General features: G+C 40.9%; 1 protein-coding gene across 1 annotated transcript in view; it reads right to left on the reverse strand.

Moving 5' to 3' along the window:
• Positions 1–19,553, reverse strand: part of KCNMA1 (potassium calcium-activated channel subfamily M alpha 1) — a 527,746-nt gene that overhangs the window by 112,757 nt on the left and 395,436 nt on the right. Inside the window, 3 exon segments of the mRNA XM_025212980.1 lie at positions 2,161–2,353; positions 6,069–6,293; positions 10,209–10,332. Coding sequence (XP_025068765.1) covers positions 2,161–2,353; positions 6,069–6,293; positions 10,209–10,332 — 542 coding nt within the window.

Genomic DNA, 19,553 nt, shown 5'->3' on the forward strand with positions numbered 1-19,553 from the left:
AAGGGGGGCCCAAATCCCCCCCCCCCAGCCTCCAGCACTGGCTGGGAACCCCTAGAATGAACTCCCTCCGCTCCCTTTCCCCCCTCCCATTCTGAAAACTTTGCAGTCTCACAGGGAGTAGGGGTCATTGCCAGGGGAAACCAGCTACAGACTCAGCCAGCCCCTAGACTCCCCTTCCCCTGGGAAACCAACAGTGAACTTCTGTTTGGTCTTGGGGATTGTTGTAACTAAAAATGCTTCCTGAAAAGTATTCTCAGTTACAGCAGAGAGTTGCACTTCAGTCTTGCACCCTTAGTGTCTGCACAGTGTCAGCATTTAGGGGCTACAGCAAGAGGGAGCAGCCCTTCCTCCCTCAGCAGAAATTGTACACAAAGGCCAAAAATCCTGGTATTGTTGCTAACAGTGCTGTAGAGCAAGAGGGTCCTTCCATCTATCTGTCTGTCTCAATTTCTCCTGTTAGTGCTAGTGTATTCCATTAAACTAAATTAAGAAAGAAAGCTTGGTGCCGTGGGTTCTCACCAGTGATATGGCAGAACAAGGTTCAAATCTCTGCCCCCAAAGTATTTGAGTGACAGATGGAGAACATCCCCAGAATAGCCAATAGCCCAGTGATCCAGATATTCACTAAGGCTGTGTAATATTGAGGTGAATCACTCAGAGAAGGAACTCAAAACTATCTCCCACATCTTGTCTCCCTCAGCATGGCTATCATCTATCTTATTATGGGTGAGCCAGTCTTCCCCCCACACCTCTCTTCATTTGGTAAAGTTTGGATTCATCCTAACAGAGGACAACAAAATTGCTGAAATTGGAAAAAAAGGAGGGGGGAGACAAACAAACCATTTTCCATCTGCACTACGCTAGATATTCTTGTTATCCATATAAATACACAATATCTCTTTGACACTTGCCAAATTCTTGGCTTCAACCAAATCCCAGGATGAGTTCCATAATCTACCTAGTTTTTCAAAAAAGGTATTATTACTTTGTCCACATAAAGCAGTTACAAAAGCTGATTCATAACTCATAATTCCTCACTGCTAATCACAATTTGCTTTTGTGCCAGCATTCACAGCTCTTCACAGTCCTATTCTAACAATTTACTAATGTGTTTTAAGCTATGTGCTGTCTTTAGGTCTAATCCTGCACTTCTTCCTCTGGCTTAACTTCCTTATCTTCAGTGCAAGCTTAGACCAAGTCATGATTTTGTGCTGAACTCTGCAGAAGAGCAGAGAGATATCACAGGAGGTTCCCTCCCATCATTGCTACCCTTCATTCTACAAGAAGTAATTTTAATCTCAGGTCTGAATTGCTTGAGAATAAATTGGTGCACATAGCAGAATGAAGGAAGAGAACAGAGTCAAAGCATCACCCCTTTTGCACCATTAGAGCAGTGCCAGCTCACCACACCATTTTAAAAGGTTTAACAGAAGCAACTTTTTTCTGCACTTCCTACATAGTAGGGTCTCACAAGGATGAAAAATGACTGACTTTACATGATGGTATTTGCCAGGGTGCTTACAGCTTTTTTTGCATTACCACATTTGGGAGAAAATGGCCTTGGGGTACCTATGAATCAGTCCCCTAGTTTTCAATAAAGATGGCAGGATTTGTCTCAAACCCTTAACTGGGACCCGGACATGTCAGTCTGAAGACAAAATTAATCCTGTGTGGCTTTTTCAGCATGAAGGCATACAAAACATGAAGAAATGTCTTTTAAAATTCAGTCTCTCTTTCTGTATGGTGTTTGACTTCTTATTTACTAGAGTCTGCTGGAAAAAACTCTTGCCAGCCAATATTTATGATTATTCCATTTTGCACTTAGAGTGAAGATAAGCCATCTCTGGCTATGTGATGCAAAATAATGCACCTTTATTTATAAGAACTATAAAGCTATAAAAGTGTGTGGGTTTGGTAATCAACATTTAATTAAAAAAATAGAAATCTGGGTTCATATTCATTATTTCCTACCAAATGTGCTTTCGGGTGCAGTAGGGAAATTATGTGACTGTCCCTTTAAAAGCCGTCATACCAATCAGCAGGTTTAACTGTCAAGCAAGCTGAAGTAAGATTCTTTGAATTACTGAGTGAGGGATATTCTTCGTGCCAGGTCCTGTCCCCTGTAGGCACTGCAGAGAAGTATTATAGGGCAGTCCTTACCTTGGGAATTAGCCTGCAAGACCCCAATGCTGTCATCAAACTGCATAGATTTGATGTTGAGTGACGCCAAGATGCATTCCTTGTCCTGCAGCGAAGCATCATCAATATTATTCTGATTGGCTGACAGGATAACGCACATGTCGCAGAGGTTGATGTTGACAGCCCTTAAATCAGCCCGACTTAATGGCGTACCCTTCGGCACAGAGAAAAAAAAAAGAGGGGGCGGGGGGAGAGAGAGAGAGTGAGGGGAAAAAAGAAAACAAATTAAAGATTGAGCAGGAGCTTTGGGAAATTATTTAACAAGTATCTTTTTTATGCTCTGACATTAAGCTGGTCTAACTATGTGCTAGGGAATAGGAGATGTGTGCTAATCTAAAGGGTAGTTGGTGCTGATGGCAGCATTTTAGGTTCAGTCTCAATACTCAGTCAAGCTATTACTAACAAACAAGAAATAGGAATAATGCCAGCATTCTACATCTCATCCGTGACTTGAAATTGTCTTGATTTAAGTCACTATCATGTGGCAACCTCTGGCTTTCTGAATATAAGGGCGGGGGGGATGTTCTAAATGTCTCTTTATCTAATATCAGGTCACACAGGTCTCAGGCAAAAGAATAACAATTTAAACAGGAAAGCTTTGTGTGTCCTACACATTTGAACTGCAATCAAGATAAAGCTATTTTTCTAAAATGTGTACTACCTGGAGCAATACACAGGAAAGGTTAATCCTTTTCAATGTGTATTTCTGGTGCTTCTACAAGCAAAATGTACTGATATTTAAAGCTGTGTGATTAAACCCTTTGAAACAGAAACAATCCATTACCCTAATGGGCACAATTCATATACTATTCCCTGGAACCACAATTACCTACCAGACAATACAGTATTTAAAATAAAATGTTGTGGTAGTCTGTGGATTTTCTTTTAGCTAAAAGGCAACAAAGACATGAAATGTAACCTGCTACAGTTTATGCACAAGACAGTACTTGCCTTTTGCACTAAATACCTTGGGTTACAGAACAGTATACCTAAGGGGGAGAGGCAGCATATTAACAGATGGATTTACACTGCTCTGTCTGCATCTACCATTTCATTCCCACAGATCCTGCAGAGAAGGGAAACTAAGCTGTGCTCTCCTCTGGGTTGTTTGTGTCCCTTGGTCTTTAGAGTCTTGAGTCCACACCCCAATCTTTTTAATATATCTCGAGTCAGGACTTCACTTCCCTACCTCATAGAGCACAATCAGCAAATGGTTACATCTGCTGAGCCTCCACCATATGTATTCAAGGAAAAGGGCATTCTGAAAAGCACAAATGACAGTTCTCCTTCTGCAAGTTGGTGAGAATTGGGAACCTCTAGCACATTTGTACCTAAAATCCCTCAACCACCCCCAAATGGACATGATTCTCCAAGGCTGATCAACAGCAACCTTGCTGTAGATGAGAACCATAGTGTCTTCTAGGAAAAGAAACAATGACTGAATGGGTGCTTAATTTCTAGAAACCTTTGCATACTTCCTAGTATTTTTTTAAAAAGGAAGCAAACACAATGGCTTTTTTGCTTACTACTTTTAGGCCTGCTTTATAGGTGTTTGATCAACATAAGTTTTGTCTTTAGTGCATTGATCCCATGCACTAAATAAGGCAGAGTTCCTGTGAAAAAATGCACATGTAGCAAGTGGCAGAATTAAAGTTGCTAAGCAACCATATCATTTCCTTCTTTTTAGAGTCTTACCTTTGCAACCTAAATACATTTTTTCTAACACACATTTTTTTCTCCCCCTTTTTCTTTTTTAAGAAAAAAGGCAAATCTACTGACCCTATGTTGTACACCATCAGCAGGTTTGAATCTTGAACCCAAACCAATGGTAAGTGGGAACCTGATTTCAATTTACAGCATTGTTTTTGACCAGTGTAACCTCATTGCTTCTGGTATGCTTGCTCCCAGTTTACACCAGTGGAACAATATCAGTGTCATGCTAACATTTTGGATTTACATGGCCACTTTGGACAAAACATGCAGGGGGTCTCTTGTAGGAAAAAAAAAAAGTTGTTCAGATTTAAGATTTACTTCTTTAATATCCTTGATTATACAGACTTATAGATGCATCAACCAGATAGTTGGTATGCCCCTAGGTTGAATGACTTGGAAGCCCGCCCTGCCTGCCCCCTGGCCAAGGCTTCTATATGTTAAGCCAGGGGCCAAAGTGATTACGGAGGGCAGAGGTGGTATAAATCTTACTATCGCTTAGCAGGAGATGAGAATCCAAGCCTTTCAAATTTCAATTTGTTAATAAATATTATGCTTCATCCTGGATATTTCTGCTGCAACAGCAGAATTTCATTCTGTCTCGTACATTAGCAGTGATACTGGTAACTAAGTTCTTCTTGCTGCCTCTTTAATGCTGGCAAATGTAAGAGATCTAACTTTCAGAGTGAGTTTGCAGGGCTGGTAGTTCAGGAAGGAGGGAAATACTTCCTTCACTGAACAAATCTGAGAACAAAACCATGTGAGAGAAACTTGATATAAAGCAAAACCTTATGATGTCATCTGTGCAGTCACTTTGCACAAGCAGAACCACAGCTTAGTTTTTGCAGTAACCATATGAACTGCTCAGTGGTAAGAAAATGAATCTACCAGCTGCCTTTCCATGCAATATTAGACTAAATTAATTACTGATTTATGTCAGAGCCTAGTTTTTATTCTCTTTACTTCCCTACATAAGATGAGGGATGGTGAACTAGTCAGGGGTATACAGACACAGCAAACAGCTGCATGATACCACTAAGGTATTTCTACTCTTTGTCCTTATTTCTAAGAGCACCACTTCTCCAGTCATCTGCACAAGACATCTGCTGAGTACTGAAGCTACGCCCTTTGAAATAAAAGCTGCAGCCAACATTTAAGCAGCATACTCTTAATTCAGCAACCCATTAGGAATGAAGCAGGTAGCAAACCACGCTGACATGAAAAATCTGGGGGTATTCACACAAATACAACACACACACACATTTTTTTTCCAAAAATAAAATTTAAGACCCAGTAAATAGCTTCATTCAAATGAGAATTAAATTAAAGATTGCTAAAAACTGAAAGGATAGGATAGAAAAAAAATCATTTTACTGACAGTTTTTAAAGCATAGAAACCAAGGGGGTCTATGCTTTCCCTGCTAATACCTTGTGTCGTCGTTTAAAATATGTGGGTATAAAATAGCACCCACTTGGAAATCTCCATACATTTATATTGGAGGTGCTGTTATGCATTCAACATGAACATATGAATGATGATACAAGGGAAATATGAATTAGTTATTCTGAATTTTTAAATCAATGAATGAAATTCTAGCCCACTGAAGTCAGTAGGAATTTTGCTGCTGCTTCCAAGGGACCTAGGATTTTCTCACTAAACTGCAGACTCCAGTAAGAAGACATGGAGGGCAGGGGGACCTCTTAGCTGAAATGCTTTTATATACAATGTAGCTAGACAGCATATATGCCCTTTATAGATATAGATTAAGTAGACAGACAAATGATCAAAATTGTTTTCAAAGGTTTTGCAGACATAAATTCATAAATAATGTCATAAATAACTGCTGTCATTCTGTCAGAGAAATCACAACATCAGAACTGGCTACACGCAGGGCACTACAGTGCATGTTCAATAGATAACACAGCTAATACATTTGATAGCAGCTGAAATTCATCCTTGAAGAGGGACTGAACACCATGGCAAATTTCTTCTAATAAGGTCTCATAGGGCTCGCTTTTCATAGACACAGTAAAAGGCAAGGGCTAAGTCCTGAGGCCTATAACTAGACAAAAGTAAAAGCCTAAGATCAAAGTCAATACGCATCTGTCCAGTTGGTGTCTTTTAAAAAAAAGTATCAATAATACAGTTTTGGACTTACAGGCAAGATTGAAACCTTGGGGAAGTTATGTAGCGTCTCCCATTCCCTTCTAAGATACTCAAGCGAACCGACAAACACAATGTGTTTGAGTTCATGATAGTGAAAGTTGCTGGCTCGTAATGGCATCACTAAATTTCTTAATCCAATCAATGCAGAGTTAACATCCCCGAATATGCAAACGACTACGTGCCCACTTAAAACCGTCATTGCTGCTTCACTTCGAGTCTAAAAAAAACAAACAAAATAAAAAACAAACAAGAAGGAAAGGGAGAAATAAAACAAAAAGAACTGTAAATCATATATTGAATTTTAAACTAAGAAAAATGCAACTGCCAATATTATTTACACAGAGAGAAGCAGGATGTCAACTCTTGTTCATTATTATGCTTAATATTTATCCTTTTGTTAAGTGTGCTTCAGTGCTGTATAGGCAGAGGAAGACATTGTCTTCAGTCCCTGAAACAAACAGGCAGACAGTACAGTGCATATACACATAATCAAATTTTGTTCTTGGAAATGCTGATGTTAACATTCCATTGATTTGCAGTGATGGACTTTCTGACCTCTGAAGTCACCAAAAAAGTGGCTAATGAATGCAAAGGGACCTTTTAGCTATAGCCTTGACTATAGTCAAGGCTTGACTATAGCCTTTTAGCTATAGTCTTTAGTCCTGTTACCCACAATCTAATTTGGGCATTCAAAACTTCATTGCTTCAGTACAGCAATTTTACCTTCTATTACATTCTACAAGTTGTGAACAAATAGATGTCCTAGCCCTTTGTCATATTCCATGTGTCCCAAAATGCTGCCACAATCAAAGATGATCACAGTTTCTAATATCTTAAATGGGAGGACATCTTTCTGCTTACTGCATGTCCCAGGAATTCCCTTGCAGGGGATTCCTGTGATGTGCATATCTGGTTCCTACACCCCAATTCAAGGCATGCATTTTCAAGTGGCGGAACCTGCATGGAGGTTCCTCCTCTTGTAGATGCATGCAGAAGGGATCCTCCGCAGGGGAATCCTGTGGCACATATATCCTGTTGTTGCACCGCAACTCAGGGCACAGCACCCAGGACTATTGTCACACAGGAGCAAGCCCTGGAAGTCCCAAGAGCAGCAGGGGGTTGACCCTGTGAAGCAGTGCCCCTGTAGTATTTGTAGAGAACAATGAAGTGGATCAACTGTGCTGGGACACATCCCAGTGCAGCTGATCCTGCTCCAACAACAACATCTATTTATAGCCTGAGAGAAAGTGAATGGTAAAATGCCACGAGTTAAGAAGTAAACAATGGCCAACGTGACAAATAATGCAATGAAAAAATGTGTGAGGCTATATAAAATATGTCCAACATAACAGAGTGAGAGTGTAAATGCAAAGTGTATAAGAAACAAACCATTTCCTGACCACAGTAATGTTTGAAGGCTACTGATCCATTCCCTACTTGCAATGGTTTTACCTTCAGCACTATACCTCCATTGATTTCAATAGAATAACATTTACTGACAATAGTACAGGAAGGGAATCAGATGCCTGCAGAAGCGAGAAGAGGCTTCCAGCAACTTTGGCTACAAAAGTACACAGAGAAGGATTCCATCCATCTAAACTCAGAGCTTTCAGTTTAAAACATCTATCTCAAAATCTATTTCTTGGGTGGCTAGGGTTAGCCTTAAAGTTCCTGTAGCAAAATGGGAATGTTAAAACTTGAATATTTTCCCAGCTCACTACTGTATCACAGCAATGTTGGTGTGCCTGAGCTAATGGAATCTATGGCCCTCTAAAATCCTTTAATAGGGTCAAAATAGCACAAAGAGGCCTAGTATAAGTAAGAATCAGGACCCAAATATTTTGAGCTGAGTCCTACGGTCTTACAGAATTACTGATTTTAGGCATTGTTAAAGTCATGTCCAGTATTCTAAACAATGCCTGAGTTTAGGGGAAGGTCTGAAAAAATGGGCCTTCTATCCTGGAACTGGTTATTTGCTTAGTCCTTGGCATAAAGTTAAGCACCCTCTGGGCTACTCTACTTTGCACTGGATGCCAACAGTCCTAAATGGTCCTTCCTGAAACACACAGGACGTAATACCATAGCTAGGACTAACTTTTCAGGGCAATTGAATTTTCAGAAAAGTTGAAAAGAAGGAAGAAAAAATATGATGGTGCACATATGAATGGTTCTACAAATTAACTTCCTGTGTCAATGACAAGGGTAAATTTGTGCACTAAGCTCATTAGTGGTAATGTTATCATTGCTGGAAAATCATGTACTGAGATGATTAACTAGTGTCATTACCCAACAGTGACCTTCATTCCTTGTGTCAGGCTCAGTGCTGCTGCATTCTATCAATGGATGTAATTCTAGGTACATCCATATGATGTAGCCAGAAGTTGGCCAGTCAACTGCCTTAAGTATAGGCTATGAAGGATGAATGAATTAATAACAATTAAGAAGCACTTTTATAAATCTCAATTTTGGTCAAAGGCCTCTTGATCAGTTGAAAACATTCAGCTTTCATTTACATTTACATCACTGCATTAATGTTCATGCAGCTAAGAGCAGACTGGGTTTCCACATTACAAGTGGACTTAATCCTAAAAGATGCTGAGGGCTTTGGCTGTCACACAGCAAAACTTTTAAGCACATGCTTACCTTCAAACAGGTGAATAGTTCCATGTATAACTAAGGCCTTTCCTGGATAAGGACCAGGAATCTCAGCAACTTGCAGTTAAGCAGACCCCAGTGAAGGCTTTGAACAGATGCGAGTGTGTAGAATTTATAGGCAATGAGGTTCAAACGGTGTATGCATTGTGCTTACAAGATCTTTAGGTTTGGTGATAATGATGATGCATGAAAGAGGAAGACTGAGATGAACTTACAAAATGTCAGATGAGTTTACAGAGCAGGTGGCTAGTCTTTTCACTTGCAAACTGTGAAAAACTGATATGGAGTCACCAAAAGATAATAAACAAAGAATCCCATAATGCCATTTTTACAAAAACACTTTACACAGTAGTACAACAGTTCTGGTCATTCTAAACTGATCTGTTAAAGCACGCTTAATATACTGAGACTGGCCTTCATAATTTGATACTGTATATTCCATTATCAAATACTATATAGTGAGGTTCCCTCTTAACCTACTGAATACCATAGAATGCATATTCATTTAAACTGTTCACACCCAACTCTAACTAACAATTTATTCACTGGAATTTGGAATTAACTAGCTCATTGATTACTTAAATGCCAATATTGCAATTCCAGCCAATGTCACTGTTATTACTACAAACCCTAAGGAGAATAGGAATCATCCCAACTGTTAGATTAATCCAAGGATGTTACCATTATTGGTTACACCAGGCAAAAGCACTGGCAAGGGTAAGAGAGCACTGTCAAGAAAAGCTTTATAAATTGCATCGGAGTGAAGATCCACCAAGGAACGCATTTAATATATTATCAGTTTTGTACATGAGACCTGGACTTGGCTAATTGTTACTCCTAGGCACAAGTACATGAACACAACTGGTACAAATCTTCACTGAATATAACAGATTGCAAGTCTGCTAATTATTTTTAATTACTTGAGTAATATGTAAAATTTGGTAGCCCTCTCAGTTCATGAAAACCCACTAGGCCCAGTACTGCAGGTGAGATGGCAGAGTAGCCATACCACTTACTCCAGCCTTTTTGAATAACATAATATACTTGAGATCAAGAGATAAATTCAATAAGAGATAATGAAAAAAATAATACTTCTTGCCTTAGAATGTATTATCACATTGTTTAAAAGATGAATTGGAGGTGTAAAACTTGTTCACGCTATTATGACTCTAATGCTGCAAAGATCTAAAACACCTATTTGGCTTTAAGCTTCTTTCACTGATATATATGAAAATGTAGTCTAATATTAGAGACCGGGTTTCAATTCTATAGCTGAAGTATAACCTATACCAATAATCATCTATAACTCTGGTGATTATTGGAATGATAGCTCAAACCCACCATTTTGTGTTTCTGATTTCAGTGTGATGGTTTTCATTAGTATGACTATGTTAACTCATTAGACATTTCATAATCTTACTGTGTGCACAGCCTTTCTTTGGAGAGAATTTGGAAGACATGTTTTTAAGACACCCACCAAAATAACCTTTTCAATGTCCTTGGCTGGACACCAATGAAACATCCCCGTAGAGTCGTATTTTTTCACACTGGCATCCATGTTCTCTATCTGCTCATTGCCGGGAATTAACAAGGGGTCATGCCTGGGGAAAAACAAGTCAAGGATAACATAAGTAGAAAATATTATGAATTATGGATGGGAAAAGATCCCAAGAGCTGTGCCCAAACAGGGATAAAAGTAAAAAAATAAAATGTATTTACATTTAAATATATTTTCAATACATATGCTTTAAAACAAAAGCTAATGCAAAAGAAAAAGCAGTTCATTTTACATTTTGGGGTGAGGTTTGCAAGGTTTCCAGTTCACTTTCTATGCCAGTAACCGTCAGATTTTAAACAAGTCTTTCTGTCACCTTCACATCCATAAAGGCTTTTTCCTTCCTGCTCCACCCCTCCAAAAAATAAATATCAAAAGAGTTGCTATTAGCATCTGCAATGAAGTAGAAGGGATAGGAACAGAGCCCCATGCTGACAGACTGGCATAAGTATGGAAAGCCAATTACTTGCTTTTACCACATACAACTTCTGACGTGATGCTCTTCGCAGTAAAAGCTTTAACAGGCTGCACTTTAAATATTTTAGCAATTTGCCCAATCATATTTTGCTTTCCCAAACTGAAGGCCTTTAAAGATTCAGCAGTATGTCATTTTAGAGCAGACTGACTAACAAATGCCCACATCTGGAATACATGATTTTAATACTAAACAACAATGTCCATTTTCTGTGACAACTGTATCTGTGGTAACCTTCTAAGTGTTTCTGCAACAGGATTTTAAAATGTAGGGCTTTTCAAAGGAGAAGCAAATCAAAGGCATTTTTTATAATTTTGTCCTTCCACAAATACATGTTATTGAGTATGCTCACACAAATGTATATACTCAGTTCATTATTTTGCTTGATCATTAAGAGATTAAGGGAACTACTATAGACCCAATGTGCACCCGTCAGTAACAGAATTAGAATCTATACAGTGCTAATGAGCTGACCTTAAAACCTTAAAAACATGGGGACAGAGTTGTGTCTGTCAAGCCTACATTCCCTGCAATATTTTGCATAGAACATTCTGTCATAAGACTTTGGCAACCAACTTTCTATTTCAACAAGGAAGAAACTTTTACTGTTGGAAAGATAGCTATTGAAAGGCTAAATAGTCAAATGCTGATGCCATATAGGAGTCTATATTTGAAAATTTGCCCTACTTTTAATTTCTTTAAACCAATAATGTAAGAGCCTTCTCCCTTTCAAATAGTCTATAAAGGCAACATTTTGTCAGTGTATGTATACAGGTTAATTCCTCTAAATTGCACAAACTGCACTATGTGATATGCTAAATGTGGTCAACTTTCAGTGCTTGACTGAGACTTCTATTAGACTTACCCTTTGCAGTAAACCCTATATACTATGGATATGTGGTATAGTGCATCCCTGGTATACAGTTCCTGACTGTACTCCCATTGAAGTCTATGGCAGTATTCCAACACATATCATGGGCACAGGTTCCAGTCCTCCAGAAAAGAGTAAGAGGGACTTGAGAATCCTATTTGCAGGGTACTTTCATGTATAATAAAATGGTCTAATGTGCACCATAAGAAGATTTTCATGTTTTCCATGAAAGCATGCTCAGTCTATCAGTTGGCAAACAAACTTATATTATGTAATTCATAGGAAAAAAATGCACAATTCTCATGGTTTCTGTTCTGTCACTCAGCATCTCGATATCTAAGCAGCTCCTCACATTAATCATATTGGCAGCACAGAGTGTCTAGCTCTGCTCCTTTTTTCCATTACAGAAATTTCTTTTTAAGGTCCAGAATTTCATGAAGTTGGGCAGACTCAGGAATCACCTGTTCTCTCCAAGATGTTAGTATCCTTAAGTTGATGACACTTTGTCCTCAACTAGTTTTGCCTCTCACTGTGAGGTTCGTTATTTGCCCCACAGTCTTGAGTCTTTGTAAGTGGAAATACTAAACATATGGATAGCACAGCCATTACATAATTGGGGATGGGGTAGATCAACCTGACGGTCCAACCTGAGACATGAGTGCCACAAGTGGCACAGGCAGCCTGTGTGTGGCATGCAGCAAATTGCATAAGGTACAGCCAGCCCAGTAGCAGATAGTGCATGTAAACAGAAAGCAAGCACATCAGACAGGGGAAGGGGATCTCCTCCCAGGCATGGCACAGCGAATGCACTGCCTAATTTTGAGATTGGTAGTTAAAAAGCATGTTATCCCTGAAAAAGGAGAGGTGGTGGAAGCTGTATCCTTGGGGGTTTTCAAAACCTGGCTAGACAAAGCTTTGGCTGGGATGATCTAGTTGGGGCTGGTTCTACTTTGAGTAGGGACTGAATTAGATGACCCCCTGACTTTCTATGATTCTATGAAAAGATACTTGCACTGGTTTTGGAGGGAATGAAAATCCTGCACGTTTTGCTAGAATCGGAGGGGGCAGAAATACCCTTAGAGGCTGGAGTAGCCAAAGACTTGCATGTGGATATACTTGTGGGGAATGACATAAATAAATTCCCCCACATGGTGAATGCCATCTATTGCAATGGCAAAAACTCAAACCTTGGGTTTGAGTATGTTATTCTTCAGAGAAGGAAGGAGGCATAATTAGCTCTGCAGGCTAAAACCAGTGATTCTCTGACTGAGAATGCCATGGGTGCAATTGCACCCCAGGCAAAGTTCACACCAGAGATGGAAGTAAAGTCCTCTCCAGACATCTTGAAATTCCTGACCCAGTGGGGAAGAATCCTGAGAAGTTTCTTGGAGAAAGTGGGAGCCCCAGCAGGGAGAAAACTCACAGGACAGCCTTGAAGTGCTGGTTGTATTGGCCAAGAATGATACAGAACTGCTGCAGCAGGAACAAGATTGCTCTATTTAACACATGGGCAACAGGGAGACTGAGATAAAAACAGCTACTAGTTGGGGCCAAGAGATTCAAGATGTTTTCAAAGTTTATCACAATACTGGGACTATTGTGGACATGATTTAAAAGGGGGTAAGGAGTCTCAGATCATGCCCTCACCCAACTGGTCTGGCAAGAATGGAGAACGTGTTTTCTCAGAAGAGTATCTGATTGCAGGAGAGACTGGAATCAAATGGGGAAATAGAGAAAATAATTGTTCAGAATCATAAATGAGATCCCTCGAATGAACCTGCTTTAAAGATCTTCAGAGAAGATGAACAAGTATATGCACAATGAGGTTGACTGTACCTCATGGAATCTAAAGAAAATTCATGAGGAGGTGAAGAATGCACGAGTCCTAGGGGCAGATAGTATGATAATCCTCAGGCATCTGGAACTGTTATCCTGAAATAGGTTGGAAAGATAAAGCTCTGTGAGGAAGGACAGAGAGATTCATGCTGTTGCCATACAAAAGGCATATTTCTAGCCTTGGGTGAACAGTGCACTTGATTTGGCCCAGAAGTACCAGAAAATCTCTTTGGGTGAAGATGCCAGAAGGAAGTTTGTTTCCAATGTAGATTTGGGACTGTGTGAGTTCAAAGTGTTGTGGTTTAGATTCATGCTGTTTCTGAGACTTAATCAGTTGTTTGTTGGCTGGACTGTGTAATTTTGCCTGAACTTACATTGAAGATGGTGCCATCTATGGCAACAACTGGAAAGAACACTGGATCATATGGTGTATGTACCAAAAGGACTTGGGGATATGGGTTAAATTGTCAAAGTGTTTAAATATGCGTTGAATGCATAGTTGAATGATAATATATCTCAGATTGCTTTGGCAGTGACCAAGGTACAATATTTGGGACATTGGGTTATGTGGGACCAAATGAACCCCAGTATACAAACGAGTCTAGATTGGCCAGTACCAAAGATTAAAAATCAAGTTAATTCCTTTAGAGGACTTCCTGATTGGTTTGTGAAAGATTCCATAAGATTGGTAAATTTATCACTGGCCTGTGCAAGAAATACAAACCAGACAAAGTAATTTGGACAGATTCCAGATGAAAGGGATCTGACCAGATGTGGGGTACCTCAGCAGAAAGGCCTATCCTGAAGGGTTATGATAAAAGACTTTGATGCAGCAGGCACAGACCTAAGGAGAGTGGCCCTGCTAACACTTTCCACTGACTTCAGGAGCGAAGGATTATCTCCTTGTGAGCAGGACTGCTCAAGCATGACAAGGGACTGCACTGATATTAGGTGGCTTGTTAACTAGTTGAAACTTTGCTTGATTAATCCAGAGTTTAGAGTCCAGACAGACCATCGCCCCCTAGTCTGGATTCACAAGACAAAGGAAGCAGGTTTTGGATTGCTGCACTGGGGCATACTGCTCAAAGAATGTAATATAGCAATTTAGCATATCAAAGGAGATGTAAGTATAATATCATGTACTATTCCTATACATTTTGATCCTGGTTGTGATGACTTCAAAACAGCCCCAGGGACTAACTTCTACATCATCCCTTCATAAGGGGGGAACCTTGCCTTGATATCATGGTTTGTCTCTAGTCTTCCTGGGTTCAAGAAAGGCTGTTGGCCCTCAACCAGGGGCTGACAGGAGAAATTACAGGAGGTCCTGATGGAAAGATAAGAGACAGAGACTACTTTCTAGCCTGGATAGGAATGGAGCTGGATAGGAAAAACTGTCTTGAATTTCAGTTGCAGAATAAGAACAGGTTATTTTTCTCGTATTTTCTTTTGCTTGTTTATTCTAATATCTCTGTGTCTCAATGAATGGTTACTAATTTCTTACATTTGTTCTAGTTTTTAGAATAAATCTTTTTGTCAACTTTTATAATCCACTTCTTGTCAGTGATAACTGTGATTCCAGAGCATTTGACCATACTGGCAAGATGTTTCTAAGGGAAGGGAAGATCTATCTATCTGAGTCATTTTCCACCTGGCAAAATCCCCTCTGGTAAGAGATGGCAAGACATGGGTGAGATAGGTAAGGCCAAGGTACCACAGGCAAAGAAGTTGGCCCCTGGCACACCTCAGCATAGCTGTGCTTTCTGCTTCCTGTCCTATCTGCCACTGTGATGCTTGCCCCCTCTCCAGTTCTCAATGATCAAGCAGCAGATGGCATGGAGGGGTTTGGAGCAGAAAGGCAACCCTGAATGTGTGAGAGCACCCCAGGAGTATGCCCCCAGCCACATCTGGGGCTGGGGGGGAGGGGGGATGTTGGTGTCACACCCCAAAATTGGAATATTGAGTCTAAGGCTGAGGTCTGGTCTACACAATATCATCTTCCTGAAAAAATTCCAGTTCTGCAGGCAAAAAACTTACATTCAAAGCCCCTTATCCGAAAATTCTTTTATTTTGCTACCAGTTATTCCACAATACAGCATTGTGGGGGTGGGGGACAACCTTTTTGTGAGGCATGCCGCAAATTAGCCCCACACTCTCCCTGAGTGCTTTATAAATACCCCATTCCCCCTTCCCAATCTGCTGCTCTGCTTTCTGTTTCCCATCTGCCACGGTGATGCTTTCTTCCACCCTGGTCTGCTGTGTGCTCCTTCTGGATGGAATAAATATGAGGCTTCCTGGGAAGACCTCATTACAACTCTTTTCCAATCTGAAATGAATATTCATTCCATCCAGGAAGAACACAGACCAACTGCAGATGCTTCCTCAGTCTGATGAAGGGTATTTGCACCTGAAAGCTTGCAAAGAACACTTTTCCAACTATTAGAGTTGGTCTAATATAAAAGATATCAGATTTACCCAAAGAACCTTGTCTGCCTGTATCAAGCACATAATTTTATGTACCTTGGCCTGTACAACCCATATAGCTCAGCCCAGAAACAATGGTTTTATAACGATATGCATGCAGACACATATCTCCTCTGTGTGACCTTGTTCCAAATCAGTGGAACAAGGTGTGTCACAAATGAGCCCCACGCTCTCGTTGAGTGCCATTCTAATACCCTTTCTCTGCCCAATTCATAGTTTCATAGTTGGTAGGGTTGGAAAGGACCTGAGCAGATCATCAAGTTTGACCCCCTGCCATGGCAGGAAAGAGTACTGGGGTCAAACGACCCTGGCAAGGTGTTCATCCAGCCTCCTTTTAAAGACCCCCAGGGTAGGAGCCAGCACCACTTCTCTTGGAAGTTGGTTCCAGACCCTAGCTGCCCTGACAGTAAATTAGCCCCTCCTGATATCTAGCCTGACTCTACCGTCTGCCAGCTTGTGACCATTATTTCTTGTCACTCCTGGGAGTGCTCAGGGGAACAGGGATGCCCCAGTGCCTGCTGGTCTCCTCTGACTAGTTGTAAATGGCCACTAAATCCCCGCTCAGCCTTCTCTTGTGGAGGCTGAACAGGTTCAGGTCCTTTAGCCTCTCCTTGTAGGGCCTGCCCTGCTGCCCCCAATCATGCGAGTGGCCCTCCTTTGGACCCTCTCAATGCTGTCCACATTCCTCCTGAAGTGTGGCGCCCAGAACTGGACGCAGTACTCCAACTGCTGCCTGACCAATGTCATATAGAGGGGGAGGATCACCTCCTTGGACCTGCTCGAGATGCATCTGTGGATGCATGACAAGGTACGGTTGGCCTTCCTGACCACGTCCCCACAATGTCGGCCCATGTTCATTTTGGCATCCATTTTGGCCTTCCTGAAGTCCAGAAAGACTATGTCCACTGTGACACCTGCATCTAAGGACTTTGTGCCCTGGTTGTAGAAGGCCACCAGGTTGGTCTGACAGGACCTGTCTCTAATGAACCCATGTTGGTTGCCCCTAAGCATAATCTCCCCTGCTGGCCCCTCGTGGACATGTGCCAAGATAATTCTCTCAAAAAGCTTACCCAGGACCGAGGTAAGACTAATTGGCCTACAGTTTCCTGGGTCTTCCTTCCTCCCTTTTTTGAAAATGGGAACCACACTGGCCCTTTTCCAGTCCTCTGGCACAACACCAGAGCACCACGAGTGCTCGTAAAGCTGTGCCAGGAGTCCCGCAATGACCTCTGCTAATTCCCTCAGCACTCTGGGGTGGAGATCATCAGGACCTGCTGATTTAAATATGTCCAGTCCCTCCAGAAGTTCCCTGACTTCCCTTACCAATTGCCTAGTTTGCTTTCTGTTCCCTGCCTTATGCTCCCTGCCTGATCTGCTGCTTTGGTTTCTGCTTCCTTCCCTGTGCTGCCTGCCCCATCTGTTGCTCTGTTTTCTGCTCCTTGCCCTATCTGCTATTGTGCTGCCTGCCTCCTCCCTGTTCTGCTGCATGCCACAGAGGCTGGTAGTGCCATTTGTGACATTCATGCTGCAGACTGGCAAGCCCTGTCCCAAGTAATTTCTTCATCAGTAAATACACCAACAGTGTTCCTAACATTGTGAAGGGCAATTGGACAGCATGCAAAAAATTGAGATTACAGTTCTGTGAGACATAACACATCACAAAGGGTACGTCTACACAAGATGCTAACTGCATAGTAGCCTAATAGCACTGCGCTGCAGTGTGCCAGGCAAAACCCATGCTAATATGCTACTGCCCAGTAGTATTAGGCACTTGCACAGTTAGCATCTGTAAAAACCCATATGCCAGTGCTCCTGAGCAGTAGCACCAGTTTCTGCCCATTGATTTAGTAGTTGGTTATTCAAGTACTAAACTTAATGTACGGTAACTTCGGCACATTAATAAACGTGTAGACACACCTAAAATTATTTACATAGTCATGCCTGATGCCTTTCTGTTTCCTGATCCATGGGACAGAAATAAAGTGACTGGGAGGACTGGTGTGTACTTTAACTCCATTTCCTAGGTTTCAGTGGTTGAAGGATAGTGCCATGCAATGTTCTGGGAGGGAACAAGGAACTGCTGATCAGCTTTCACTCTGTTAAAGAAGGGTCTGGTCAGCAATGAGTTTTGTAACTATAAAATGTGTTAGTTTGTACCTTAGTAACCTGCTCAGATCCACAACTTTATTCCCTTGAAGTTATGTTACCGAAGGCCCAGAGTACAAAAAAGAACATGAGGAGCTATTGTCTTAAATTATAATATTATATTGCAATAATAAATAACTAATATATGCCATTAAATACTACTACTACAGTATTATTATGGGAATTTCACAGGATCATCTGAAAACAGAATCTCCCATAAAAAGCTATACTCTTTGACCAATTATATCACAACCACTTCTAATACAGTATTGATCACATTACAGCCTGTTTCAAAAAAATTCCAGTGAAACAAAAATGTATTTTTTCCCCAATCTCTGGACATGTAGAACTCTTTAGAAGAAAATCTATTACTACAAGAATCTGTTACAACAAACATCCTTTCCATAACAATAGGCATAAATATATTCACAGGCACCTGTTAATACCAAATTTCACAAACACATGTCCACATAGGCAAGTCACTGCCTATGCCTGTGTCTTTTACTCGTTGTTCACAATGGTAGGATTCAGAAAACTATGCAGAGCAGAGACAAACTACCAGTCAATGGCTCAAGGTCACATATAGGGATACCCATATGGAGAAAGGAGCAACTTGTAGAACAAAAGAGAGCAGGGACTTTGTGAGAGTCAGTTGTTCCACAGTGAATGTCAGTATGCCTGCTTTTATCCTGCCACAGGGGAGAGCAAATTAGCTATGCTTTATTGAGGGCTAAGCTGAAGACCATTTCATGCACTGGGGACTAAGGCTTAGGGGTTTTGACCAGTGTGTATTAAAGCTCCGGCAGGTATCTGAAAACCCAATGGCTCCTGGCTAGAGAATCTTGCTCTTGAGCTCAGGGTCATGCAGATTGCCAAATCTGGGATCAGTAAGGATTTTTTCCAATTCCTGACTGACATGGATGGTGCAGGAATTTACCTTCCTCTCTTATGCAAAACACAGTCTTTTTCCTGGGGTCTCCTGAACATATATTACTGCTTCCCTGACATTGCAGTGGCAGGGCATTGGCAATGTTCTTTACCCTGCTTAAACCTGGGCATGTTAAAGGGTTTATTGGTGTTTAAGATACTGTTCTTTACTGTTGTGATGAGGGTTTAAAGTGACAATAGGGATGGTTCTGTTGGTTACTGTTTGTCTGAGAATGCAGGGGTTAGATTCAGTGCCCCATAAGGTCCTATGCAGTCCTACATTCTTAAGGACAAATGCTACCCTCAGAAGCAAGTGCATGCATTTAAGGACTGACTTGTGCTGTAATTGTTTAGATACGTGGGCTCATTTTTCTTTGAATCATGGTAACTTTATGGAGTAATATGTTACTATAACACTGTTACTGATTTGGACATACAAAGCCTCTTTAATCTAATGATCTGAACCTGCTTTACAAATAACTAATACTAAGACAGACACCCAGAGGCAGACATTTTCAAAACTCCCTAA

This window comes from Alligator sinensis, unplaced genomic scaffold (genome assembly GCF_000455745.1).
Source record: "Alligator sinensis unplaced genomic scaffold, ASM45574v1 scaffold109_1, whole genome shotgun sequence".
NCBI lineage: Eukaryota > Metazoa > Chordata > Crocodylia > Alligatoridae > Alligator > Alligator sinensis.